The sequence below is a fragment of the Sycon ciliatum genome, chromosome 3, assembly GCF_964019385.1.
Source record: "Sycon ciliatum chromosome 3, ocSycCili1.1, whole genome shotgun sequence".
Lineage (NCBI taxonomy): Eukaryota > Metazoa > Porifera > Calcarea > Leucosolenida > Sycettidae > Sycon > Sycon ciliatum.
The window spans coordinates 30,587,648-30,615,379 of NC_088645.1; the positions used below are offsets into that span (position 1 = coordinate 30,587,648).

At 47.4% G+C, this 27,732-nt stretch overlaps 2 protein-coding genes across 2 annotated transcripts; both read left to right on the forward strand.

Moving 5' to 3' along the window:
• Nucleotides 1–13,225: 13,225 nt before the first annotated feature.
• Nucleotides 13,226–14,206, forward strand: LOC135812996 (uncharacterized). The gene has a single exon (XM_065326214.1). It carries the CDS (start codon nucleotides 13,226–13,228, stop codon nucleotides 14,204–14,206), a length of 981 nt encoding a protein of 326 aa, XP_065182286.1.
• Nucleotides 14,207–21,044: 6,838 nt separating this feature from the next.
• On the forward strand, nucleotides 21,045–26,750 carry LOC135812997 (uncharacterized). The gene has a single exon (XM_065326215.1). The coding sequence runs from the start codon at nucleotides 21,045–21,047 to the stop codon at nucleotides 26,748–26,750; it is 5,706 nt and encodes a 1,901-aa protein (XP_065182287.1).
• The last annotated feature ends 982 nt before the right edge of the window (nucleotides 26,751–27,732 follow it).

A 27,732-nucleotide genomic window follows, 5' to 3' on the forward strand; every position in this document is an offset into this window, starting at 1 on the left:
AGCACAAACCTCTTTCCGAAAACAGAACAAAACAACCCTCGTGCCTGATTGAAACAACAGCAACGCTCTTGATAACCATATGACAACATTGAAAGTGTTACTTGTACTGCTAAGGGTGACTTGAGGAGTGACAACATTGGAAGTGTTATACTGTACTGGGTCTCTTGTACTGCTAAGGGTGACTTGAGGAGTGACAACATTGAAAGTGTTATACTGTCCTGGGTCTCTTGTACTGCTAAGGGTGACTTGAGGAGTGACAACATTGAAAGTGTTATACTGTACTGGGTCTCTTGTACTGCTAAGGGTGCATTCACACACGGTACAAAACAGCATACAAGGATCGTGTTCTTTGAAGTGAGCATGGAAACAAGCGCGAAAAGTGAAAATCACGTCAACGTTCAAAGCCATCCCGGAGCGGCTTTGAAGGCGGCATTGAAAGCGGATTTCGGCTTTTCGTTTTCAGGCAAGTCGAAACGAGTGGTTTGGTGTGTCGAGTGCACAGAGTTTTTGTTAGTTTTTGGAGAGTCCTGTACCATGCCTCGATTTGTCGTTTCTGCCAAGGTGGAGCTACGGCTGATAGAACTATGGGGAGAATACAAGCGAGAAAAAAGTGGAACTATGATGAAAAGAGCTGTTGCCGAGAAGAGGATTGCAGATGAGCTGAATCTGTACGCAAAACAGCTTTCCGGAGGTGATCAGGAAATGATATACGCGGCCGCTATCGTTCACAACAAAATAGACAATTTAAAGAACCAGTACAAGAAGTGTGTCCGTAAAACTCTCAGACTCCATTGCAGCGTAGTTTTCACATCGGAAAATAATCATGAATGCCCTGATGATGCCCAATGGGCGAAATATTGGCATTAGGAAATCTATTCGATGCAACTGAGAGCCTGTTATGTACGGTGTGCAATCGAGATATTTTCTGAAGTACAAGAAGTATCGAAAGAAAACTGCAACTGGTTCTCTCCTGCTGGAGATGCGAGTGAGGACAGCTCCTACGACTCGGAAACAGCTTTCGCCACCTGGACAAATTTCAAGAGCTGGCATCGAATTTTCAAGACTGTGCCAGGATATGGTACTATGAAGAGCATCAGCTCTGAGTCTGTGTGTGGCTCTAGCCAGTCATCGCAGTCTTCCTTGTCTCCTTGTACTACTGCAACTGAATATACGCCACGTCGGATATCCTCTACTACTTCAACCCATTCACCCCACCATGCTTTTGACATACTGTCTGCGCAAGGTGCTACTGTTGTTGTTCCTGCAGTTATAGTAGTAGGTACCTCGACCATTGCACCTGCCTGCTCCACTGTCTGCTACCAGTCACCTCAAGCATATTCACAGGCATGTGCTGCTCCTGCTGACATGACTGGCTCTACTACGCCAACTTCTCGACACCGGGCATCTGGACTCCGCTGTGCTGCAATCGTCCTCGAGATCCACTGGCCGGATGATTGAAAGGGAAACGTCTGGTCGAGACAGCGATGAGGATCGTGCTGCGCTTTATGGCGCCATATATGGCAGCCCGCAGACTGATGAGACGTATGAACCATTCCTAGAGACTAATGTTAGATGTGCACCAGCTCTCGGGGGAAGGAATCCACCCCAAGAGGCCAACCAAGAGGTTGTTCTGGCGGCATTGAGTGATGACGACAACGACAAGTACTTTGGTGGTGGCGTTGTCTTGTACACAGCGGAACGTTTCAACACAAAGGTACTGACAATACCAATGACAGCAGCAGAATGCGCATGGACGAGAATTTCCACCGAAAAACTTTCCCTCGTTGTTGCAAACATTAATTTTACCGACCACCCCGTAGCGATGGCACCCTCTTCTGTGCGGAGTTGGAAAGAAGCATTAAAACTGCTAGAGCCGAAGGTGACCATCTCTTACTACTTGGAGACTTCAATGCCAAGAACAGTGTTTGGCTCACCACAGACAGAGCAGATCGCCTTGGAGACGACATACAAACTCTTCTACATGCATACGGCCTCACACTTCCGTTGTCTTTATCGCACTAAATCATCCCCTTCTTTAAGCTATGGTGCGCAAGCACACCTTAACGCCGAGACCATAGGTCGGTGTTGTGGGCTTGCCTCACCAGCACAGGCTTGCTTTGCAGCCCCTACTCTCCCTGCTGTTTTGTTATTGTATACTCTGTTGTCTTCTCCCCTTCTGACGAGTAGGTTGTGTACTTAGTAAAAAAACCAAACAAACAGGTCTGGTTCCCTACTTGCATCCTCCGACAAACACCTATCTCATGCCTAAACCTTGTTATCTCCTCATTCCACAGCAATCATATTGATGTTCATATCCAATCACTTCCACCGTTTGGCGCATCCAATCACACTACTATCAGTGACCACATCAATAATCAACTGCCCCCCCCCCCCCCCTAATGAACAACTCCCCTCCACAATCCAGAAGCACCACATTCTGGTCATGGACAGATAGCACTATCCACTATCCACCTTCAAGAAGCTTTTTCACGCACAAATCTCAACTACCATCCAAACCAACACGACCCATGCCCAGTTGAAACCTTCTGGCAATACTGGCGCGACAAAGTCCTGAGCATCGCCCAAGAACACTGCCAAGTTACTCGCACCCCCCCCCCCCCCCCTTGGGACAGGAAGAACGTGCCAGGACGACCATGGATATCAAAGGGCCTCTTGGAAGAGATCAAGGATAAGCACAGAAAACACAGAGCAAAACTTTCACTCACGCTCGCCCGACGACTGGACCACGTTCACTGCCCAAATAAACCGTATCACCACTCTCCTGTGTCGTGCAAAATCGGATTTTGCAAACAACTCAACAGCCTCCTCTACTTCCCTACACCGCCTCATGAAGCACCTAACTACAGCTACAAAACAGCACATACCCGAACTCGTCAGCCAAGCACCTCCTGCAACGACATCAGCACAAAAAGCTGCTGCCCTCAACGAATTCTTCATTTCACAGAGCAAGCTGTCCTTGTCCAATGGGGATGAGCAAACTCCAGTCATCAACACCACCCCCGACATCCTCAGTCCCCTCCAAGAAATCTCGACTTCCCAAGCTGAGGTCGAAAAACTCCTCCGCGGAGTTGATACCAACAAAAGCCCCGGGTTCGACTCTATACCAAACCGCTTATTCAAAGAAGCGGCTAAAGAACTTGCATCGTCGTTATCGTCCCACCTTAATCTATCATTCCTAACCGGAGAAATCCCACAGGAGTGGAAAGATGCCACCATTACTCCAGTGCCCGCTCTGATTACCAACACCGCTCTGATGTCCATAGCAAGAACTCTTCGAGAGTGCACCCGAAACCTACAACAGAGTGTCACAGCAGCTGGAGACTGTCATCAAAGGCGGCACCTGCGCTAGGCTCATGCAGAAATCAAAATTTCCGCTCTTCGTCATGGGTCACGCGGGTAACTTTTTACGTGATTGGCATGCACTGCATTTGACTGTGTGAATGCACAGGCGTTGCAAGCAGCTTGTACGGTCATGTAAACTAGAATGTTTGTACTGTGTGTGAATGCAGCCTAAGAGCAGGAAAAATCTGGTCTCTACTCTGAGGCTGTGTTTACATGAGAAATTTCAACCCGGTTCGAGTTCAGCCCGGGTCGAGTTCAGGTAGAAAGTCTGTACGATAGACAAAATAGGTGAGCGTTTACATGAAGACAGTTGACCCGGATCAAATACGGATATGCCGCCAAAAGTCCACTTCTACATTCCTGCATGGTCACGTGAATCCGTTGGCGCGAAATTTGCATCTGCAGAGCTGTTCGAACCTGGCGCGAGATACGCACAGAAGTACGTTTGTACGATTTTCTTGACCAAGGTTGATTTCAACCCTCCCCTTTAACCCTCCCTTTAGGGGGAGGGTTGAAATCAAGGCGAAATTTCAACCCGGGTCAAGCGCAATGCGTCATGTAAACGCGCCATTCATTTTGTGTACATGGCGGGTTGAAATCTGACCCGGGTCGAACTCAACCCGGGTTGAAACGCCTCATGTAAACACAGCCTGAGAAGAGTCATGAAGAAGACTAGAGAAAAGGTGCTTGCAGAGCAACAAAATATAAAGTCGGCAAGTTCTTGCTGGGAACGGCGCTACATTCGGATCACTAGATCCATACTAGGCTAACGCGATCCCTCAGGGGTCAGCGCAGAGGCAGAAACAGGCATGCGTGTACAGCCAGAAACGAACATGTGTACAAATAGCCTAGTCATAGGACAGCAAGGGAAGCGTAACGCGAGCTGTAGCAGCCAGAAACGGATACATGCGCAGAAAGGGGAGCACACTGTGACATGCACGGCAGCCAGAAACGGGTACATGCATCCAACGGAGAGCAAGTAGAGCACACTTCTAGCTGCAGGACAGCCAGAAATGGCTGGGTGCAAAGAAAAGGGAGTCGCTTGGTGCCAAAAGGGGGGCACATAAATGATCCCAACTGATGTTCGTGACAATTCCCACAAAACCCCACTACAAAGTGTAGTACTACTAGTAGGAACTTGTGTATGTGGGAACTGCATAGTGAGGTGGAAAGGACACGAGCGTGAATCCTCCCTCTAACTATTTTGCTCACGGCTTTCCCATTGACTAGACCATCCACCGTGAACCCGTGAGCCTAAAATCTCTTCCTAGATCCTGACACACAGAAAGTTGTGACATACCGTATTTGCCCGATTACAGGTCGCACCTTTTGACACTAAAAAGCAAGGGTGAAAAGGGGACCAGGGGTGCCACTTACAATCGAGCATGACTTACTACTGAAATCAATATATCAAAACAGTATTGCTCGAACCTGAAAATGGGGGTGCCGGCGACTTATAATCGAGTGACCTACATGTATAATCGAGTGACCTACATGTATAATCGGGGACATACGGTACTGTCAGTTCTTGCAGACAGCAAGAACCTATCGATACACGTCACACGCAATACAAGAATGACGTCACCGACATCATAACTCACACAGCCATGGAGCCAATAGAGAATATCGCGGGTTGAAACGAAGCACAAGTACGATTATAGACCATGAGAAGGGGACTAACCACAGCAGCAGAAACTCACCGAGAAGACGACGGGGGGGGGGTTGTCCGTGGACCAAAGTCGGCAAAAAAGGTCTGCGAGCAGAGTAGAGAGACTGACTTAGCTAGAGACTGAACAACTATCGCCAGCACTTGATACTTCGTAGAACACAGCACTCACCACACACACGTTAGGGGAAGGCAAACAGAATGGCAAACTTTGTTCTCTCCGCAACTACTCCAAGGAGATTTTGGACTAAATTAAATGAAGGACTAATGTCGATTTGTCCAGCTTTTCAATACGCTCTTAGAATCCATGGACGAAATTTTCAACCGGACGAACTCCCTTTCTTTGGAGTTGGACGAAATTATTGACAGACGAAATGTACTGCCTGTACAGTACACTGAGGTAGAGTGACGCTGTTAACATGTTGTTGTCAGTGGTCTCTTTTCTTCTCCTTGCTGTTCTACATGTCAATACACTCCATATTTGGGATCACTCACCTGCATGCAATATAGTTTATACCAGGAAGTAGTTATTATACTACTCCCTGGTTTATACACATTTCATAACCCCATATTTGTACAATTTCCCCACTACCCCTGTAGCCCTGTTAGTCCATCAGCCAGTGGTGCCAAAGTGAGTCCCCTGTTGCACTTACAAATCGAACACCTGGAACTGACATCAATCGACAGCAAAAGCATCACTGAATCCAACCTGCCTACTTTCCCTGGCGAAACTCTTGCACTCCTTTTACAGTGCGCCTTGGAAGTTCGACAAATTTCTTCTTCTTCATCAGCCATTACGAGGTTTTCCATCCGTTTTATCAGGACATCCAATGCGTCTTCAGTGAAAACGTGGAGTTTTGTCAACGTTTGGTGTGGTTTTCCGTGGCGATCGACCTAAAATCGCGAAATAAATCGCCGTCGATTTGAGCAGAGGTGAGTTGGCGTGGAGCACGTACAGATTCAAAAAATATGTGTACATGCGCACCGGGAAGAAGATGAAGATGCTCACCATTTTCAAATAACTATACGGAGCATCAGCAAATCGAATATTCGAATGAAATTCGAGAATCGTCACGAAAAGCACTCAATCAGTCGAAACTAGGGCTTTGTTCGACTGAAAAATGCCCGCAAACAGAAAATACTTTTCGAATACTTTTCGAATGCTCCGCGCGTGCTCTAGTACACGGCGCACTACGAGTACTCATTCTTGCGCATGTAGCTACTAGTTCTTACTAAAGTACTAGTCTGGACTTCTTGTCAATCTTGACGCTTTCCTCTCTCTCGAACTGTGAAAAGTTTTATCAAGTGTGCATTTTGTTTCATTTCAAGTATCCTGGAATCATGGCTTTGTCACCAACTACCAGCCCCGGTATGCCTCCTGCTCCCAGTACTGCAGTAGCCCTGCTGGCGTTGTCTCGGCATCTGCGTCTATGGTGAGTTCCCCGCAGGGAGAGGGCAACTCAAAGTGTGCCAAATATTTGAGGGTCGACCTTACCATGGATCTCATTCTGCTGAGGCAGTGTAGGGCCCACCCTCACCTATTCGTCCGCGGGTCTCCTGATATGCAAGGGATAGCGGAGGAGCTCGGCCGAGATCCGCCTTTTCAAGGGGTCTCCAAGAGAGATCCTATCGCCAATAGCCTGAATCGGATGAAGCATCCGCCGCTTCGCGTCATCCCCAAAGGCAATGAGAAACAACAGCAACTCCGTTCATTGCACATCTCAAAATCCCAGTCCTCAACTGCTCAAGCTAAAAAAAACTCGATGAAAATACTGGACTGCGCTACATGCTGAACCTCTTTTTCATTCGAATTTTCTCTCTGATTTTCTTTTTGCCATTCGAATAATCAAATCGAAAATTCGATTTGCTGATGCTCCGTACTAATTCAAAAACTAGTAGATAATCACAAGTAGATAATCAAGCGAGGTACACAGGGATTGATGGCTGATCAAAGCCCAAGGGACCAGCCCGAGGGCTTTGATCAGTCATCAAGCCCGACTGTACCTCGCTTGAATATGCTCCAGACGATCCCCAACAATTTTTGTGATTTTGAATTCAATCGCTTTATTCTTTGGGTGATCTCGAGTGTGGTAGATAGTACTTCGAAGTAGTACAACTGTAACTGTACTACTACCTGGTTGCAACATGTTCAAAGCAGCTTTGCCTTTATTTCAACTGTTTGCTGTCACCATCCAGAGCCATGGCGTTTGCTAGTTGGTCGTAATGGAGAAGAGAACTGCAGGGCATTCACTCGATGTACAACATCCATCGCCGCAGATTCCTTACTTTTAGCTCTCCACGTTCCTTATTTTCCAGGGATCAGGACCTTCCCGGGGTGATTCCATTCAGGGTGGAAGCGTAGATCACACTTTTGCCAAACAGTAAAAACTACGCTTCAAACCTGCTTGACATAACTCGGGGTGCACACTTCGGAAACCCGAAGGTGGATGATGTTCAATACTAGCTCATTGTAATCTTCCTGAAGGTATGTAGTCGGATGCTCAATTAAATAGAACAGTGAAAGAGATGTGTAATGGAACAACACTCTACAACTTTAGGCGAACAACAATTTTATTGTAATTTGAATCCAGGCACACGTGTAATACGGAAACTGCAATGGTTTACACTGCAAATCTTCTCGATTTGCAAGATTTTTCCCGTAATTCACAAAAATCTGAAAGTTCATTCCTGAAACGCGCATGGCACTGATTGGAGATTGGGTTTAGGTCACAACAATGGCTGTCGATGAAATGCCAAAAATGGTCACTTTGTCGGCTTCCCCTTGCAGAGCGTGCAAGTCGTTTACTCTTTTTATTTGCGGATTCGGTGTACAGGGTACCTAACCTCCCCATTGAGGCCAAAATCAAGTATTCGATTTCTAAGTGCTGAATTTGACGACTTCTGAGTTCTTGGCTGATGGACTATGTATGCAAAGAGTAATTATAGCAATAAAATCTGCTTTATTATTTATTTGAAACTCGGGTATTGAGCCAATAATAAAAGTAGAAAGGAAAAGGACATATGGAAACGAGTTAAGAGTAACTCTCCACCCCGGTAACTAGATACTATATACAGTCAGAAAGTGCAACAACTAGGCACAAAACTGACAGAGTACTGAGACATTCGACGTCCTGACACCTAGCTTCAACACATCTCCGTAGCGCTAACCAACAGCCTTCCAACTTGGAAGGTTCAAGGTTATGGAAAGACCAAAGAGGGGAAGGCAGTCGAATGTCTCAGTACTCTGTCAGTTTTGTGCCTAGTTGTTGCACTTTCTGACTGTATATAGTATCTAGTTACAGTGGTGGAGAGTTACTCTTAACTCGTTTCCATATGTCCTTTTCCTTTCTACTTTTATGATTGGCTCAATACCCGAGTTTCAAATTGCACACCTGATGAGCCGTCATGAACCATACGGCGAAACGTACGTCGTGTGAAACAACTTGTTTTGTAGTCAACTACTCCATCACAATGTCATGCATGAGGAGAACTGTAGGAGTTTACATTTCGGCTTGTACAATTCGTTCTCGCAAAGCTTCCCCCTTCTTAACTTATCTTTGATATTTTTGACCCACCCAAGTTGGGTGGTGTGCTGCTTTGCTGCTTCGAATTGTAGTTAGACCGCTTTGTCAAATCGCCTACTGGTCTCCTCATCGTCCAGTGACAATCGACATTCTTTGTTCCGTTGGGACTGTAGCTTGTGCTCGTTTTCGTTGCGCTTGCCGTCCCCTCTTTGGTCTTTCCATAACCTTGAACCTTCCAAGTTGGAAGGCTGTTGGTTAGCGCTACGGAGATGTGTTGAAGCTAGGTGTCAGGACGTCGAATGTCTCAGTACTCTGTCAGTTTTGTGCCTAGTTGTTGCACTTTCTGACTGTATATAGTATCTAGTTACAGGGGTGGAGAGTTACTCTTAACTCGTTTCCATATGTCCTTTTCCTTTCTACTTTTATTATTTACTTCCTCCGCGTCATCGAAATTGTCGCAGTTTGACTAGTGACTTGTCACTTGTTACTGACAACTCCATAAACTAAGCCATTCGAAACTTATTACACAGTATGATAGTCTGAAGACTAGAGTAACGTTCTAGGACAATTGGACTGAGAGTTTTCATGCAGAGATGAAGTCCTCGTCGTCGCTGATGTCAATGGACGCAAAAATATCGTTCCCAAATATTTCAAGGAAGGTTGAAAGTTGGTCGCGCCTCATCTGAAACGCTTTGACTTTCTCCACAGGACAAGAGCTGCTATGCTTGTCGTCTGCTAGCTCTGGATGATTTCTACTTCACCACCAACGAAGCCTAGTAAGAATACACGATCGTTGCGAGGTCGGTTTATTACCGTCGGCGGAATCACCTCGGAATCACCTCGATCTTGAAAATAATGAACTTTTTTTAGCCGTAGCATGCCCACAGCTCATGCAGGTAAGTGTAGTATCACGTCCAGCGCGCCCTCTTTTTCAACACTGGTATACCATGGTACGGCACCTGCGCGTGCATCACTAGCACTACGTGTAGAGTCTACACGGCTCTTGCAGGTACAATCATGTACTAGTAGTAGTACTGAGTGTCTCAGCCAGAGCGACAAATTTTATCGCTGTTGCAGGCATTTAGTTTGCCGACCCCTCGATGTTTCTCCAAGCGCTGCCACTTGTTCCACGAAGTCATTCTCACCCCAGCTAAGGTAAAGCAGTGATGGGGCTTGAGTGAATGGCCATAAGCACGAGAAATGTGCAGGCTGCAACACCTGACTGATCTCAGCGAGTCGAAATTGCCAGCACAGCGACATCAGCGAAGAAATTGCGTCTAGTTCAAAAATTCCGGCTTCCAATAACAGAAAATAGAACTTTGCCGTCACCCTATACTGATGACTATCGCCTATGTCCGATCCCTTGCCTCTGGTACGAGTGCTGGTGAGTAAATACCGCATTTTACATCAAAAGTCAAACTGCGACAATTTCGATGACGCGGAGGAAGTATTATTATTTAAATTTTGAATAGGGCAATCCCCACAGGCCTAAGGCCTGTTTTACAGCTTTATGGCAGCTTTCTAAAAAAATGTTATTGCGTTCTAGTCCTGGGTCCTTCCCCAAATTGCTTCGAAACTGCCTTGGACTCCGTCTAAAAAGTAAGAAATTAACGAAATGTGATTGCCGAAAATTAAATTTCACACACAACCTCACAATAATCACCACACTTGACAATCAAATACTGCTTTCAACACTTGTTTAGTCTGACACTGTACTTGTACTTGTACTACACCAACATGCATGCATGGGAAAGAGGATCACGAGAGGATATGGTTTATATCTAGATTGTGATCATGTCGAGTGCAGTTAAGAGTTTTCTGAAGCGAGTAACTTCCCCACCCTGGCCGTGGGAGGGTGGGAACTCCCGACAGTCCAAGTAGTCCAGACGTAATACAACCAACACCCATGCAGGACATGGGACGAACAGCTGGGCGCAAGGCCAGGCCGGCGAGCCCCGCAGAAAGTTTAATGGAGGATCGGCTTTCTAGAGACACGATCACAGTACGGCCGATTGCCATGACATCATTAGCTAAGTGGATCAATTCCTTCATTCGCGGCAGGGAAGTTGACACCAAGTGGGGTCTACAGTGAGCAAGAAGAGATCCATCCACCGTGGTGTCCCGCAAGGCTCCTCGATGTCTCCCGTCCTTTGGCTTCTGTATATGGCGCCCATCTTCGATGACCTAAAGCTGCCTAACCTAGCAAAGCACCGTGCGGACTTTAAGCCTTTCTTGTATGCTGACGACATCGCTATCGCTGTCTCCAGCCGTCTGGTCGAGGCTTTCCAATCTGTCACGCAGGATCTGTTGAACCATGTTGCCGACTTCTGCCGGCGCAGCTGTATCACCCTGAATGGCTCAAAATCTGTGCAGGTTGTGATATCGACTTCATATGCCATCCGCTGTGCTGCCATCCCGCAGACCTTGAACGGCACACCTATCCCTTCAGCTGATTCAGCTCGCTTCCTCGGTCTATTGGTCAACGCAACGATGAGCTTTAAGGAACAGTGCCTCGCTGCACGCCGTCGCATTGAACAACGCCTTCGAATCGTGCGAGCTACGAGTGGCCATAGCTGGGGCCTCAATCAGCAAAACACCACTCGGCTTGTCAACCAGTACGTGCTCTCTTCTGGTCTGTATGGGGCACCAGCCTACTATGGTCTTGCCACCAAGCAAGGTCAGCATCATCTTGATGTTGCCTACAATAGCTGCCTCCGCCTCTCCACTGGGTGCAACTCCTCCGAACGGACCCAGCGTGTGTGTATCGGACCATCACGTAGCACTATCACTCTCTGCACCTGCGGAGTGCCACAGGGATCTGTGCTCGGCCCCATTTTGTTCAACATATACACTCGGGAAATACCCTATGTTGCTGGACATGCTTTGTCTTTGCAGTTTGCAGATGACATTGGTCTCACTTGCAGCAAACCGACTAAGTCTGAAGTGTCTGCAATTCTGTCTGCGTCAGCTTCAGCTATTGCTAACTGGCTAAACGACCGTGGCTTGATCCTGAATGCTTCCAAAAGCCAGGTGATCTCCATTTCCGGGAACCTACCTGAGAAGCATACTCCACTCTCGGTGAACTGTAACGGGACCCTGCTGCCTCTTGTGGAGTCTGCCAGGTACCTTGGCGTAACATTTGATAGCAACATGTCTTGGGATGACCACGTAACCCGCTGTGCAAACCGTGTATCACGAAAGATCGGAGTCCTGTGGAGGATGCGGCGTTGCCTCAGCACACAGGGTCGGATAACTTATTTCCAGTCCATCATAATGCCCGATCTTCTATATGGATCAAATGCATTTTCGACATCTCTGGCAGCCAGGCACTGTCATCGACTACAGGTTCTGCAAAACCGTGGTGCCCGTGTAGTGTTCGGACGCCCGCCGTGGACATCCGCACATGACCTACTGGAGCGCCTCTCACTGTATCGGGTTACCGAAGTGTACAAGCAGAAGCTGGCATTCCTTGCATGGCGCTGCCGTTACGGCCAAGCAAGTCCTGAGCTTCAGGTTCTCTTACTGCCAGCTTGTGGCCGGTCCACGCGCCTGGACTCCAGCATGGGTCTCTGCCTGCCACCCGCCCGCAGTAACTCTGGAAAGGGGACATTCGCCTTCCAGGGTGCGCTATGCTGGAACAACCTGCCAAGCAGTATTCGCTCCATCTCTGTTCCTCGTCAATTCCGTGCTGCCGCAGTCCCGTTTCTTCTATGAACTGAGAACATTGCAAAGCAATTGTATGTGTGGCTGTCAATGTACATGTGTGTGTGTGTGTGTGTGTGTGTGTGTGTGTTGTGTGTGTGTGTGTGTGTGTGTGTGCACGCGCGTGTGTGTGTGTGTGTGTGGGGGGGTATGTGTCTAAGTATGTGTGTATTGGTGCGTAGGTGTGGGTATGTACATGTAGATGTATGTATGTGTGTTTGTGGGTGTAGGTGTGGGTGTGTGGATGTGTGGATGTGTGGGTGTGTGGATGTGTGGATGTGTGGATGTGTGGGTGTGTGGATGTGTGGGTGTGTGGATGTGTGGATGTGTGGGCGTACATGTAGATGTGCAATGCTTCGATTTCTCTATCTTCTCTTCTCTTCTCTCTTCCTTTCGGGGTCTCCCGCTTCTGGGCCGGCATGGCCCATGCTTCATGCGTGCTTGTTCCTGGTGTTGTTTTGTCTACTGTGTCCTGCCGCTACTCCGGCTTTGGCCGTGACCACGATGTGTCTCCCCATTTTCTCCTTCATCCTTTCCTTTGTCTTTTTGCTAAAAGCTTTCTTCTCGCCGTGACCACGATTTTTCTTCTTCTTCTTCTTCTCCATTATTCTTTTTCTTTCCTTCCTTTCTCTTCTTCCTTTGCCGAGAACCTTCTGTTCCCATTATTTTCTTTTCATCTCTGTCCCCATTCCTGGGTTATTTGGACCTCATTCGCTTCCTTGTCATTGGACATGTTCAGTCCGTTCGGTTTGCGAATTTAAATAAACACAACCAACCAACCACGAAGACAACACCTACGAATCAACTACGTGAAATAGCTGGTGCACCAACTATCCAGCTGAAAGTCGAGCGCCAGGCGGCCTGTATAGCTAATATCGCGAAGCGTCATAGTGCTCCTACACCAGCTAGTGCCGTGTTGCAGTCAACATACCCTGTTCGGATCCGCAAAACCAAGGAGACATGGAGACAAATGGCAGAGCGGCATCTTCCACCATCCCCTGCACCTCTGCCATCCCGTCCTCCACCCTGGTCCTCCGTTCCAAACCTATCTGTTTTCAAGTCCGCTTGCACCCGGTCTGACCCTCCTACTGTACGACTTGTAGAGGCACTAGCATGCCTGGAGGAAGCCTATCGCTCCTGTTGTTCCTCGCGACGTCTAGACATTTGGACAGATGGCAGTGTCTCTGACACCAACGCTGGTGGAGGTGGTTTACTTGTCATGGAAACCACTGCAACCCAGCGGTCAGAGATACTGTCTGGGTGTCTACCAGCTGGCGCTGTCGCAACATCCTTCACTGCCGAAGTAGCAGCAGCAGCAGCTGGCCTGAGGGCAGTCTACGACCTTACCACCATGGAGACGGACGTTGTGCTGGTCACTGACAGCCTCTCCCTCGTAGATGCCCTCCGTGGAGACCCATACAGGATCAGCCCAGACACCATTGCTGCGTTCGATGCTCTGACAGAGGTTGCTCGGAAGGCTCATTCCATCAACCTTGTCTGGATCAGCAGCCACTGCGGTGTTGCTCTCAATGACAAGGCGGATCGCCTTGCGCGGAATGGAACACAGTGTGTACAGGCCCAGGTTCAGCTACCTATCCAAGCTGCCAAGGCTTCAATTCGGTCTGCAACCGCATACCCCCGGCCATTACTCAACACCAGCAAGTTCCGCAGCCCTCCGTCCCGGCATGAGACCACCATCCTCAATCAGCTGCTCACTGGCCATTGCAGCCTGCTGAATAAGTACTTGTTCCAGATTGAGGCGGCACCTTCACCCGACTGCACTCACTGTCCTGGAACAGTTGATGATGCTGCCCACCTCCTGCTAGCTTGCCCTGCCAGACACAGCAGTCGAGCAGGTACACGTCTATGTACCTTCACATCAGTCAGGGAGGCAATTCTCACACAACCATCAGAAGCTATCCAGTTCTTGCAACTGGAGAAACTGATCTAAGTTTCTACTACATGTACACTGTACTCTCACAGTCATTTTCATATTTATTATGACTTGTAGTTACCGAAGAAGAAGAAGAAGAAGAAGAAGAAGAAGAGTTGTAAAATTACTCCTTCGTAGCCGGGCGTGTCAGAGCGAGGGCGATTCACGGCACAGTCACCTGGTTCACACGCCTGATCTGGCATGCTGCCTTGCGTGAAAGGAACATTTTTCGGAAAGCAAGCTTCTTCTCCAAAATTCGAAATTTCCTTCCAATAATGCCGTCGTCCTTGACCTCGAAGCTGAATGTTGTTAGGATAGAAAATTAGCGAAGATGTTGCCGACCCATTCTGGCAAGCCGTGTGCCCTCTGGATATGCAGTTGTTCGCCATGGTCAACAATCTTCTTCTCGTTCGTTCGTACTTTCACTTTCCTGACCACGAATACAAGCGGCACCCATGCTCAGGTTAGTGTTTATTTGTCTGTCTATGCACACACATGTAATACAATGTACTGTTCGTGCTGCAGGCACTGGCCGATCATGGAAATAGAGGAAGCAGCCAGCTTTCTTTGAATTCTCATCCTTTCAAGAAATGTATGTACACACTTTCCTTGGCTCCTTTTTCCCACCGCCACCATGCATGCACTGCTTTTCAAATTTGTGTTTGCTTTGGCAGTGGTTTCATGGGTATCCTTCAGCCTTCCCTGGCATTCAAAATTCAGAATAGTTTCCACCCAGGTGCTAGTGCCTCTGTTCTGCTTAGCACATTGTAGTAACATTATTTGCAACTGTCCACCCCTCCACACTGCACTCTTGGCTCACATTCACCACACCATAGCGAGGAAGTTTGTTCTTGGATAGATGTCTGGAGGATGTAGAGCATCTATCCAAGAACGAACTTCCTCGCGATGGTGTGGTAAATGTGGGCCAAGAGCGCAGTGAGGAGAGGTGGACAGTTTCAAATTATTTAGCCACATCCGATCCTTCCTCCGATAATTATGGAAATGTTTTTTCTATACATTGAATGGCCACTCATGCTTCTATTGAGAGGTAACACCACTCAGGAAACTGAGGAAAGCCAACCGGTGTTGCACAGGATTTGAGGTTGGGAAGAAAAGATGTTCCGATAAAAAAACTGCGAGTACATGGGAAACGTATTATGGAAAGGGCAGTCTGAGTCGAACTAGGATCTCCTGTTCCAGACTGTACCGAAAGCGTGGGATATGAATACAGTAGAATGCCGATAATCCGAACAATCACTTATCCGAAATGCCAGTTTCCATTGAATTGAAGGGGCGAAAATGAGCTTCTGCTCATTTTCCCCAACCCCAAGCACCATTCAAGCGGTGCACAAGATAGTTTGCAACAGGTTGGAGCAACAATGTATCACCGTGGAGTCATATTGAGGAGCTAGAGTGTGTCTAGTTCCTGTGAAAAGAATGTGAGAAATGATGGAAACGTGAAGGAATGTGCAAGTTTTAGATGGATGTGTGACTGCTCCCTTATCTGAATTTTTCCCTATCCGAACCCCCAGGAGAAAGCGTGCGCCCGAGGGGTGCGGATAATCTACACTCTGCTGTAACAGTTATGCACAATGCGTGCCGATGCACATTGGACAACGTTGCAAATGTAGAATTGTAGGTGGACTGTGGTTCACATTAGAGGATCGGAGTACCCCCACTAAACGAAGAGAGCTCAACATCACAAGGTAGAGCTTGCATGTACAATCGAAAAAGAGTACATATACCATTAGCTGATGCTGTTAGTGTGCATTACGAAGTCTGAAGAAAATGTTGAACGATCTCGGCTGGGATGACGGCTACACGTTAGCTCAGTGATTAGAGCATCGCTGGCCTCAAGCGAAGGTCCCTGGTTTAAATCCTGGTGGTGACAGTCAATTTTTTCTTCAGACCTTGTTTGTGTCTTTCCCTCTAACCAGTGAATATTACTGTTAGCTTCGTACTTTGAGTGATTATCACTTACAGTTACATGTACTTGATAATTTCTTAGCGCATGAAAATCGGAGTCGGTACCACAATATTCCTCCCTCACTATATGAGTCTATAGTCTGTTTCAAAAAGATTAGCAATCAGGTTTTGGTCTTAAAAAGTATGAAGATAAGGGAAAATTGGACAACGAAGTACATAAAAGGGCTGGTTAGGGCACGGCAAATTGTTCTGTGAAGGTTTCGGAACAATTGGACCAGCCGTTAAGGAGTTAGAATTTCGGCCAGGTTTCCGGCCTTTTCCCATGGTTTGCAATTTGCCCTGGAAGCCAGTATCGATTTTTCTATCAAAACCCACGATTTATCTTTTCCTTTCTGGCCTTGTGGTTATGGATGCTGTCTGCTGACCATGAAGTTGTGAGTTCAAATCCCAACCTATCTTCAACTCACACTTTTTTTCATTGTTTTTTGGTGATCAAGCAGACTTGTCATGTTGTTCACGATTGTTGTTGTTGGAGCTCCCGCATCCTCCCGAATTAACTGACACTTGACTGGCTCACGCCATGTGAACACACCCACAACACTGAAACGGTGTGAGTGAATACGGAAGTCATTGCGCTGTAGCTACAGTACGTGTTGAATACACCGGCACATCGATCGATCGATTTCTTTTTGAGAATTATTTTAGTATTTCAAGATCGCCAATATATTTGAATTAATTTAGAAGTCAACGCCGTCTTCTATCAGCTTCCACAGGCGTCTGCTTTTCTCAAAATGTTGTCGAAGTCATACGGATACCTTCGCCAAGTCATGGCCTTGGCAATGAGTCTGTGTCGATGTCGCTTTCGTCATATGGTGAGAGTAAATTGCATCGCAGCTCAAAGAAACTATTTGGTCACAAAACATATTAGGACCCATGCCGCTCGTCAGCCTTGGCATTTACTACACTTTCGACATGGCCTCTCTGACTCTATAATCGATACGAGGAAGAACTCGTTTGTTGTGAACCAGACGACTGACGACTGTACCGACATCGACCTGAGTGAGTTGTCATTTTTCATGCTTTCGCGCGGAATATTTCTTCGAGTTCACAGTGAGTTTTTCCAGGCAGCGCTCGAGCGCTCATACGGTAAGACGGCAAACTCCCCGGGCGATCACCAGGATTGCTAATCTTTTTGAAACTGACTGTAGATACTTTGAATGTGGAACAGGGTCCAGGACAGGATCGTCTGCTCTATCCGAATTATGGCCTGGTTGCAATTTGTCTATTTACCAGCAGGTACATCGCACCAGGGAGTCATAGCACCTACACTGTAGGGAGACTACACAATACTTTATAGAATTTTGGGTCAGGATTTGGAGGTTCTCCGTGATCTGTGCAACCCGCGATCACGGCCTTGACCTACTGACCCTGAGAACGGCCCAGATTAGCAATGCCATGTACGAGCGTGTATAGATCTGCCCAATGTTACCCCAGGGGTGGCTGAAACAGGAACCCCTGGGTCGAACCCCATGTCATTATTTTAGCTTTACAGTCGCCTGTGCCGTCTACCTAGATGCTACAACTCCCTGCATTGCACCCAGTAAATGCAGCACATCAAGTATTCAGCCATGTAGTGTTGGTTGTCACGTGTTCTGATCGTGTGATATCACAAACAATCTTCTACGGTCCATTCATTTTAACCTGGCACTTTAGGGGCCGTCCATAATTATCTATCTTTAACACGAAACGAGAAAAAAATCGTTCATGGGCGGGTGGGTCAAGAAGGGTTTCGTAATGAAAAATATTGATAGCTGAAACACTAGTCCATTCCAGCTATTCCTCGTTGAGGGGTGAGTAGGTGGGGGTGGGGGACGGTCACAAGTTACTCAAAACTAAACTTTTCATTTCGTGAAAGTTATCAATAATGCCAGGTCCATAATTGTCGATCTTTTACACGAAGAGAAAAAGTTTCGTTTGTGGGTGGGTCAAGGGGAGTTTCGTTTCGAAAAAATATTGATATTACAGACATCAATCGGGGGGGGGGGGGGTGTTGGGTGGGTGGAGGAGGGTCCTTCTTTCATTTACTGAAAATTATCGATAATGCTGGATAGCTCCTTAATAGTCAATGCAATAAAATAGTTGTTTTCTTTGTACAGTACCGTAAAGTTTAAACAATATCCGGCCAGGTTTGAACCGAACATTTTTTCAAAAGGTCATTTCTCAAATGTTGGCTTGAGTACGTTCTCAGCAACATAGCGGGCCAGTTTCAAATAATTGGACTGCAAACTTGCATCGCTGGTTGTTTCAGCTCCATCACAGGTCGTATTATAGCAATAAAAACTGCTTTATGGCAGTTTTCTAAAAAAAGTTATTGTGTTCTAGTCCATGGACCCCGTCTAAAAAGTAAGAAATTAACGAAATGTGGTAGCTGAAAATTAAAATTTCACACAAAACCTCACAATAATCACAACACTTGAAATGCTGCTTTCAACACTAAACTTGTACTGCACCAACAATTGGCAACATGCATGCATAGGAAAGAGGATCACGAGGGGAAAAGGTCTTCTGCATGTAGCTTTTCATTCTGTGTGTGATTATTGTGAGGTTTTGTGTGAAATTTTAATTTTCAGCTACCACATTTCGTTAATTTCTTACTTTTTAGACGGGGTCCATGGACTAGAACACAATAACTTTTTTTAGAAAACTGCCATAAAGCAGTTTTTATTGCTATAATTTCTTTTGTTTTTTCTGTCACCAATCAATGGAATGCCCTATTATGGCTATATCAATATGTAAATGATGGCCTTCACATCATATCAATACCATAATAATAATTATAATGATATACGCATTGATGTGCAAGCATTTTCTTGCAGAAAATGGCACTAGCATAATGCATGTTCTTCTGCGGGGAAACATGTGAGCAGTGGTGGTGATACTTTTTTTATACGGAGGTCATTCTGTGCATGTTGCTGTTGCAGAATTTCATGACTCTGTCATAAATTGTCTTGCCTTTCAGATTTCTCCACCCTCAATCAGATTTATTTGAGAAATGTAGCCATGCGCCAGGTGCGTGTCACAGATGTTTTTGTTGATTCTGTGTTTATAATGGTTTATAGTCATGGGTTATCGTGATAAGGTCATCCAGCATCATATTGAAACTGAAATCGTAATCCTGTTGATGTCGATACAACTTTTGGAAGTAGTTCAATGACTTCAAACTGTTAGTCCACGATTGTCTAAAACAACACAGCAAAGGAGGAACAATAAACATGTATTAAAATGTAAACGAATACATTGCTGAGTCCAAAACCTCGTTCCAACAACTACACTGATCCTGAGGAGAAAAGGGGCAAGGCTATGGTTGGAGGTACTGAGAGATAAACAAGGCACTCCACAATAATAAAATCTTACACATATTTTGGTGAGTATGAATGATATCCAGTCGAACCTCTTTAGGACAAACACCAAGGGAGCGATGGTATTTATTCTGTGAGCTTAGCCTATTTTATAACCAGAGAATACAAATATATCTCCAATAGACATACGAATAGATTTCTTCTACAGCGAAAGATTCTAAGCCACACCGACTCATTGACTCGTCTCGTATGAAACAATTGAGTCACTAGAGAGATTCTGCAAAACGAAAATGCGTACAAACTTTCGCTCTACATCATGAACTGCGAAACTTCGCACCTTTGGACGCGAAACTTGCAGGGAACGCGAAATGAACTGTCGTAGGAAATTTCGTGAGATCGGGTCATGGCGTACGTGCACTTGGCCCGCGCAAACTACGATAATGTGCAGAACGCAAAGTTCGTGCAAAACTTCGTACACACTTTCGCAAGGACTGTCACGAAACTTCGTTCGAATTTTCGTTTTGCAGAACCTCTCTACTGAAACTTTCTTTAGCAACATGACGGCAAGTGAAACAGCAACAGAGAAAGTACGATACATGCACTCCACATTCTTACAGGTACTACAAACAGATTGCAGGTCGTAATTCTTGCTTTGGCGGCACGAAACTATATTTGGGGCAGTGCAATCTCGGCGGTACTCACAAATTAAACAGCCCCGACTTGAGTAGACAAATCCAATCATACAAGTACGAGATTTTCACGAGACGAGACTGCACCCATTGGCTTGTTTCGTATGAAACAAACAAGTTACTGAACCTCTCCACAATAGAGATTTCCCCTGATATGCGAATTTATTTTGCAAACTCGGTCAATTGGTACTTGAACCTTTCCCTCCAGATTGGGAACTGCCAACGATAGTATGCCACTGACCAGTGCCTTACTTGTAACGTACCAATGTAGAATCTACAATGAATATGAGTATTTCGACAACACGTCTAACATAAGCCTTACCGTCAAGAAGTTGAACTCGCGTTCTTCGCACACTGTAGACAAGGGCAAAGAGATAAAAATGGATCTAAATCCGAATAAAATCAGCACACGTTTCCGTAAATGAAAGGTGAACATAAGCAAATGAATCGAAGGAAACCGGTCAACTTAGAGATCACCTGTCACGACGTTGACATGATGTTCAACGTCATGAGATTATTTGCAGTACACGTCATAGTTTGTGTTCTCTACCCCGGTTTGTTTCCGCGTTCCCACACCGAAGCGGGGCCGCGTGTTTATTATTTCTACTGACTCACTCGCCTCTTGGCGACTTCCTCCATGTTTTTTCCTCCTTTTTTGCTCTGCGCAAGCGCCTTGCGCTTTAGTCGTCGTCTTCTTTCAGTTCACAGCAAGAACAATAATTTTACCTCTTGTGCAGTGTCAGTCAAATTCAGTCAAATCAAGCTCTCCCGATCCCAAGAAACTGTCTGGCGTGTGCACAAAGTGGTGCCGAAACCCGGGAAAGATAGACTCGACTCAAATAATTTGTAAGCAGCTTGCCCGATTTGGGTCGTCGAGCTAACATGCCGAAGAGAGCAGTGACGACCGCGACCGGCACGCAGATCATGCGCCGGGCCAAGATCGCGCAGCTGCAAGGATCCATCGACGAACTCGTCAAAGAGGCCGAACTCCTTTTATCGAAGGAAGGAGGTCAAAGGGCCGACGAGTTGTCGCCAGAACACGTGGACTCGGATCCAAAAAAGCTAAGTACACTTGTGGATTGTATTGTTGAAGAATTGTACGCATATGATGAGGCGTGTGATGCATTGGCCAGTGTTTTGGACTCGGAGACTCTGGAGGGTTCAGATGAGGCTCTGCAAACGGAGATCTGCGATGTGGTTGCGTATTCGGTACGCATCAGAGGGTCAATTGTTGAATGCAAGCGATCTCCGCAGTACAGAGCCCAGACGAACCGTCCAGAAGCTGCTACTACTAGTACTAGCTCACCAAGTAGCACCAAGAGTACGGGCAGTGCGGGTATCAAACAAGAAACTAGTATGGTTGATTTGTCCAGCATCCAACAGTCAATAGGAGATCTTGTTCGTACGCAGTCTATTACACATAGTCAACACCAGCAAGTATTACAGTCGCAAGAGGATCTAATCAAACAACACCAACTAGTCGTACAACACATGCAAGCATCATCACCTCAACCACAACCAGCTCCCACAAGTTCAGTCAATTTGCCCAAATTTGAAATACCAACATTTTCTGGTGATTTCCTGAAATGGGCTGAGTTTCACGATATGTTTGTTGCGTCTATTGATGCGAATCAAGGGTTGTCGGGTGTCCAGAAACTGTCGTACCTAAGAGATCACGTAACGGGTTTGGCTCGGGATGCCATAGCTGGCTTGCCCATATCAGATACCAACTACACAACCGCGCTTGACATTCTCCGCAAACGTTTCGGGAATGATCAGCTTCGCGTCAATGCACACTACACGGCAATCATGGACTTACCGCCTGCGTCCAACGCTACTCCATCTTTGCGTAGGTTGCACGATGCGTTGGAGGTGCACTTGCGAAGCCTCACAGCGCTTGGTGAGAATGTTAATCAGGCGGTGTTTGTGTCAATGATTACGAACAAATTGCCACGCACCACGCTAGCGGCTTTGGAATTAAAAAAGGGGCCACAATCCTGGACCGTTTCGGACTTGCGCGCTGCAGTAGCCAACTTCATAATAGCGAATGAAGCAGCAGATCGCCTCAGCCAGCCACCGAAAAAATCGCACGAATCACCATCTGCCAGTGCGTCCGGTCAATCTCTTGTTGCCTCAGCTTCAGCTACTTCAAAAGCGAAGCCCAAGAGAGTGTGTGTTTTTTGCAGTTCGGAGGCACATTTCTCTGACGAATGCAATAAGTACACTACAGTAGAAGCGAGGAAGAGCGTAGCTAAACAAAGGTGTTTCAAGTGTTTGCGATCAGGCCACTCCGTGCACGATTGCTCTAGCAAACGGCGGTGTTTCTATTGCCACAATCCTGCACACCACAGCAGCTTGTGTCCAGATAAATTCACTGCCGCATCCACTCAGAGGCAAGCTTCCACTATGAGCCCGAATGCTCAGTCCTTCAAACCCAAGCCTGCCACGAGCACGGTCGCAAACGCCGATCACCAGATCATGATGCAAACTGCTGTGGCACCGTTTCTCTCCTCCAAGCTGAAGCCGATCAATGGCCGTATTCTCTTTGATACCGGCTCCACCAAGACATACATCACGCAAGCTTATCGAGATCAGCTCGATTTGCCCACAATCGGAAATGAAACACTCTCCTTGGCTACATTTGGGAACAACAAAAGAAAAAGTACCGTGTACGCCAAGGTGAGTTTGACCATGCAGTGTAAGGATGGGTCCACTCGTGCGATTCAGGCCAGTGTACTTCCGAACATAACCGCTCCAATTGCGCGATGTCCACTTGCTTCTTCTTTTCCTCTTCTACAGTCTCTGCCACTTGCAGAACCGCTCTCCAGCAGCGCAGAGCCCATGGTCGTAGACGTCTTGATTGGTCTCGATCACTATTATGATATTATCGGCAAGGACCGCACCGAACTAAGCGGTGGTCTGGTCTTGCTCGACTCCGTTCTTGGTTTTATCTGTACCGGCAGTCTGCCTGTGCCTGCCACCACAGAGGCGCAGTCATGTCTTGCTCATCAAACAGACACGGACCCTGAATTCGACCTCCGTAAGTTCTGGTCGACAGAGAGCTTGGGTACTTTTGACGATACGTCGTCGCAAGATCTTGTGGGCGAGCGCTTCGCCAACTCCATCTCCTTTGCCGAGGGTCGGTACGCGGTGAGTTGGCCCTGGAGGGACTCACATCCTCCTCTTCCGACAAACTACGGTCTGGCTTTCGGTCGCCTGAAGGCACAAGTGCGTCGCCTCGAAGCCCATCCGGAACTTCTTGACCAGTACGATACCGTGATTCAAGACCAGCTTGACAGGGGCATGATAGAAGATGTTCCTCGTGGTTTTACAACCAACCAGATTCACTACCTTCCACACCATTCAGTACTCAAACCTACTGCTACTACCACGAAGCTGAGGGTAGTGTATGATGCGTCCGCAAAATGTTCCGAAAAACTCGCCAGTCTCAACGACTGCTTGCACGCTGGCCCCAATCTTGTTCCAGACCTTTGCGGTATTCTTCTTCGTTTTCGTCTTTCTCCGGTAGCCATAAGTGGAGACGTAGAAAAGGCCTTTCTGCAGATTGGTCTGCACTCACATGATCGTGACGTGACCCGCTTCCTATGGCTGCACGATGCATCCAGCTCAGCTACTCCAGACAACATACGACAACTTCGTTTCTGTCGTGTTCCGTTTGGCGTTGTCAGCAGTCCATATCTCTTGGCTGCCACTATTCAGCATCATCTTAGCGCTGCTGATACAACAGATTCCGACCTAGTGTCTCGCAATATTTACGTTGACAACCTGTTCCTTGGTGCCAACTCTGGGACGGAGGCGATTGCTATCTATGATGCCACGAAGCGCCTCTTCAGTGTTGCGTCTATGAATGTTCGCGAGTGGTCTAGTAATTCTGCAGAGTTTCTTAGCAGCATTCCAGAACCAGACCGAGCCAAGGGTACTATCCACAAGTGCCTCGGTATGCTGTGGGATACAGAACATGATACTCTACATATTGCACCTGTCAGTGCCGTATCCAAGTCGGCCACAACGAAGCGGAGTATCCTTCGACATACTGCCCAATTCTTTGACCCCCTTGGTCTCCAGTCTCCTGTTCTTGTTGGTGCGAAGATTCTGCTTCAGGATCTTTGGAAGCTGAACGTCGGCTGGGACGACGACCTTCCACAAGACATCATTTGTAGATGGTGTGATATTGCGGCTCAACTTGAACTTGCTGCATCAACGAAATGTCCACGATTCATCAGTGCACCACGTGCCAGCGACGCTCGGTTTTCTCTCCACGTCTTCAGCGACGCATCTGGGCTGGCTTACGGTGCCGTTGCTTACCTTACTACTACGTTTGACGATCAACACACGTCGAACCTTCTAATCAGCAAGTCCCGTGTTGCACCTGTTGCTTCACCTACCATTCCACGTCTGGAATTAATGGCCGCGCTTCTCGGTGTTCGTCTGATCCAATTCGTCCGTCGGGAACTTCCGCTCACTTTCTCCTCTACCTTTCTATGGTCAGACTCCACCACAGTTCTCCATTGGCTGGCCTCTTCTGACAAACTACCTGTCTTCGTCAACAACCGTATTGATGCCATTCGTGCGGTTCCCGATGTTGCCTATCGCTATGTCCGCTCTGCCGACAATCCCGCCGACTTGCCTTCACGCGGTGTCTCTGTTCCTTCCCTTCAAGCCAGCTCGCTATGGTGGCACGGTCCACACTTCCTTGCCACTGCTGACCATCACGCCGAGCCAGCACTTGATCACCATGTCAACGTTGCCGCTGGGGAGGGTCCTTCAAGCACTTCGGAGATACCTGCACCTGTATCACACCCAACAGAGTCCACCGGTCCAGACACTGAGCTTGCACACGAAATGAAAAAAAAGCCTGATGCGCATCACGAACAAAAAAAAACATGTGATGAACCACCATTTGGTATTGATTGTGCCAGGTTTTCGTCTTTCAGTGCCTTAGTGCGTGTTTCTGCTCTGTGTTTGCGGTTTCTCTCCAGGTTGAGACCACAAGGCGGCAAGTCCTTCGGGGTGGATTCTAGTTGTAACTCAGAGGTCAAGGTAGCCAAAATCATGTGGCTACACCATGCACAACAGAATCTGTCAGACGTCAGTGCTGTCGAAAATTGTAAGAAGCACAGCCCGAAGGACAAGCTGCGGCTCTTCCTCGATGAGAACCGCCTCATCAGATGCAGAGGACGCTTGGAGAACGCCGAACTTTGCTATCAAGCAAAGTATCCAGTACTGATTCCCCAAACGCATCCCATCACCCAGCTCATCATCAACGATTGTCACCTGATGACGATGCATGGCGGCGTTGCACACACGCTATCAAGACTGCGTTACGAGTACTGGTTACCACGAGGGCGTGCAACAGTGAAGTCATTCATCACTAAGTGCCTGACTTGCCGGAAGCACCACGGTGGTCCATACCGCACCCCAGATATGGCCCCGCTTCCATCTGCCCGCGCAACAAGATCTATCCCGTTCACCCATGTGGGACTAGATTACTTCGGTCCTCTGCTCGTCAAGCACCAGCCAAGTACCAAGAAGGTATGGGTCCTCCTAGTGACATGTATGGCAACTAGAGCTGTCCATCTAGAACTGGTGGCAGACATGACCACAGAGGAATTCCTGCTAGCGTTCCGCAGGTTCGTGTCGTTGCGTGGTTGCCCTGAAGAGGTAGTGTCTGACAACGCGCCACAATTCATCCTAGCTAAGTCTGTTCTGGATGTGGCCTTTGAAGAAATGGCAACGAGTGATGATGTCCTGTCGTACATGTCGAGGACTGGTGTGAAGTGGCACTATAACCCACCGATCTCACCTTGGATGGGTGGTTTCTACGAGCGTCTCGTTGGAACAGTCAAACGAAGCCTGAAGAAGGTCGTTGGCCGCGCGCTCCTCACTGTGTCGCAACTGACTACCATTCTCATGGAAGTGTCAGCAGTCGTCAACTCGCGTCCACTGGTGTACGTGGACAATGACTTGCAGGAGATACTCACCCCAAGTCATTTTCTGTGCCTGTCCGCAACTACTGGTGGCGTGCAACCCACTGCTGATGACGGCGATCCGGACCACATCGAAGTTCCGACTGCAGCTCAGAATCTTCTCTCTGTCTGGAAGAAGGGTCAACGAACATTGGACCAGTTCTGGCGTGTCTGGCGAGACGACTACTTGGCTGATCTCCGCAACAGTCACACTCGGAAGCTCCGACAGGCACGCGTTACCGCTTCAGAACAGCCAGCCGTTGACGATGTTGTACTAATAAGGGATGACATGCCCCGTGGCTCATGGCGACTTGGTCGCATTGTCGCTCTCCATACAAGCAAGGACATGGAGATACGTTCCGCAACCGTCATCACTGCAGAGAAGACAGAGCTCAAACGACCCCTGTCTCTCCTGTACCCTATCTGTCCTGCTGCTAACTCCGAGGCTAACAACAACAGCACCGCTCCGGACACACACACCACTGGCCAAGCCGATCTGCCAGTTCCAGCAGCTGTTGCTCCACCCAGTCGTCCACAACGTGCTGCCGCTAAGAAGCAACGTCAGACGCTTCGCCAATTAATTGGCAGCGAACTTGTTTAGTTGAATCAGCTAGACAGTTGGTAGTTCACATCTGAACTCTCTCTTTCTCTCTCTCTCTCTCTCTCTCTCTCTGTGTGTGACGGTCTACTCTCTTTCACCCTTGCGTAATATATGCACTTATTGTGTTTTGTTTCCACGTTACTTTGTTACGAATTATCTCCTTTTCTCTGCATCTCTTGCGGGGGAGTGTCACGACGTTGACATGATGTTCAACGTCATGAGATTATTTGCAGTACACGTCATAGTTTGTGTTCTCTACCCCGGTTTGTTTCCGCGTTCCCACACCGAAGCGGGGCCGCGTGTTTATTATTTCTACTGACTCACTCGCCTCTTGGCGACTTCCTCCATGTTTTTTCCTCCTTTTTTGCTCTGCGCAAGCGCCTTGCGCTTTAGTCGTCGTCTTCTTTCAGTTCACAGCAAGAACAATAATTTTACCTCTTGTGCAGTGTCAGTCAAATTCAGTCAAATCAAGCTCTCCCGATCCCAAGAAACTGTCTGGCGTGTGCACATCACCTGTCATCGAGTATTCCGTAAAAGGACGCCTCGCAGCTCGGCAGCAGAAAAGTAAAATTTAGAAAAGAGATCCTGTCAACTTTTCCATTATTTATTGCATTCCGCCCCAAAATCAGCACACTTTTCCTGAATGAAACAGTCAACACAAGCAAATGAATCAAAGGCAACTGGTCAACTCACCTGTCATTGAGTAATATTCCGCGAAAGGAGGTCTCAGCAGCGCCGAAACGAAATAAGCCAGGCCATGAGACGAAATATCCGAAACAGCTCATGCAAGAAGCAGTTCCAAAGAAGGAAGTTAGTTCCTCGCGCATGGACATCCGAACACGGATCCGCGGTAGGGCTGACCCGAATTTGCCAGCTGAATCTCGATATTTTGCGGCATAATTTTGCTCGTGCATCGTCGAAATTTTGCTTTCATTTTGCTAGGCCACTCGATATTTTGCTCCCTTTTTGCTCCAAAATTTGT

Bases quoted from the DNA above. Each gene is read 5' to 3' on its own strand.
- LOC135812997 (XM_065326215.1), top strand. From the start codon at position 21,045: ATGCCGAAGAGAGCAGTGACGACCGCGACCGGCACGCAGATCATGCGC.
- LOC135812996 (XM_065326214.1), top strand. From the start codon at position 13,226: ATGGCAGAGCGGCATCTTCCACCATCCCCTGCACCTCTGCCATCCCGT.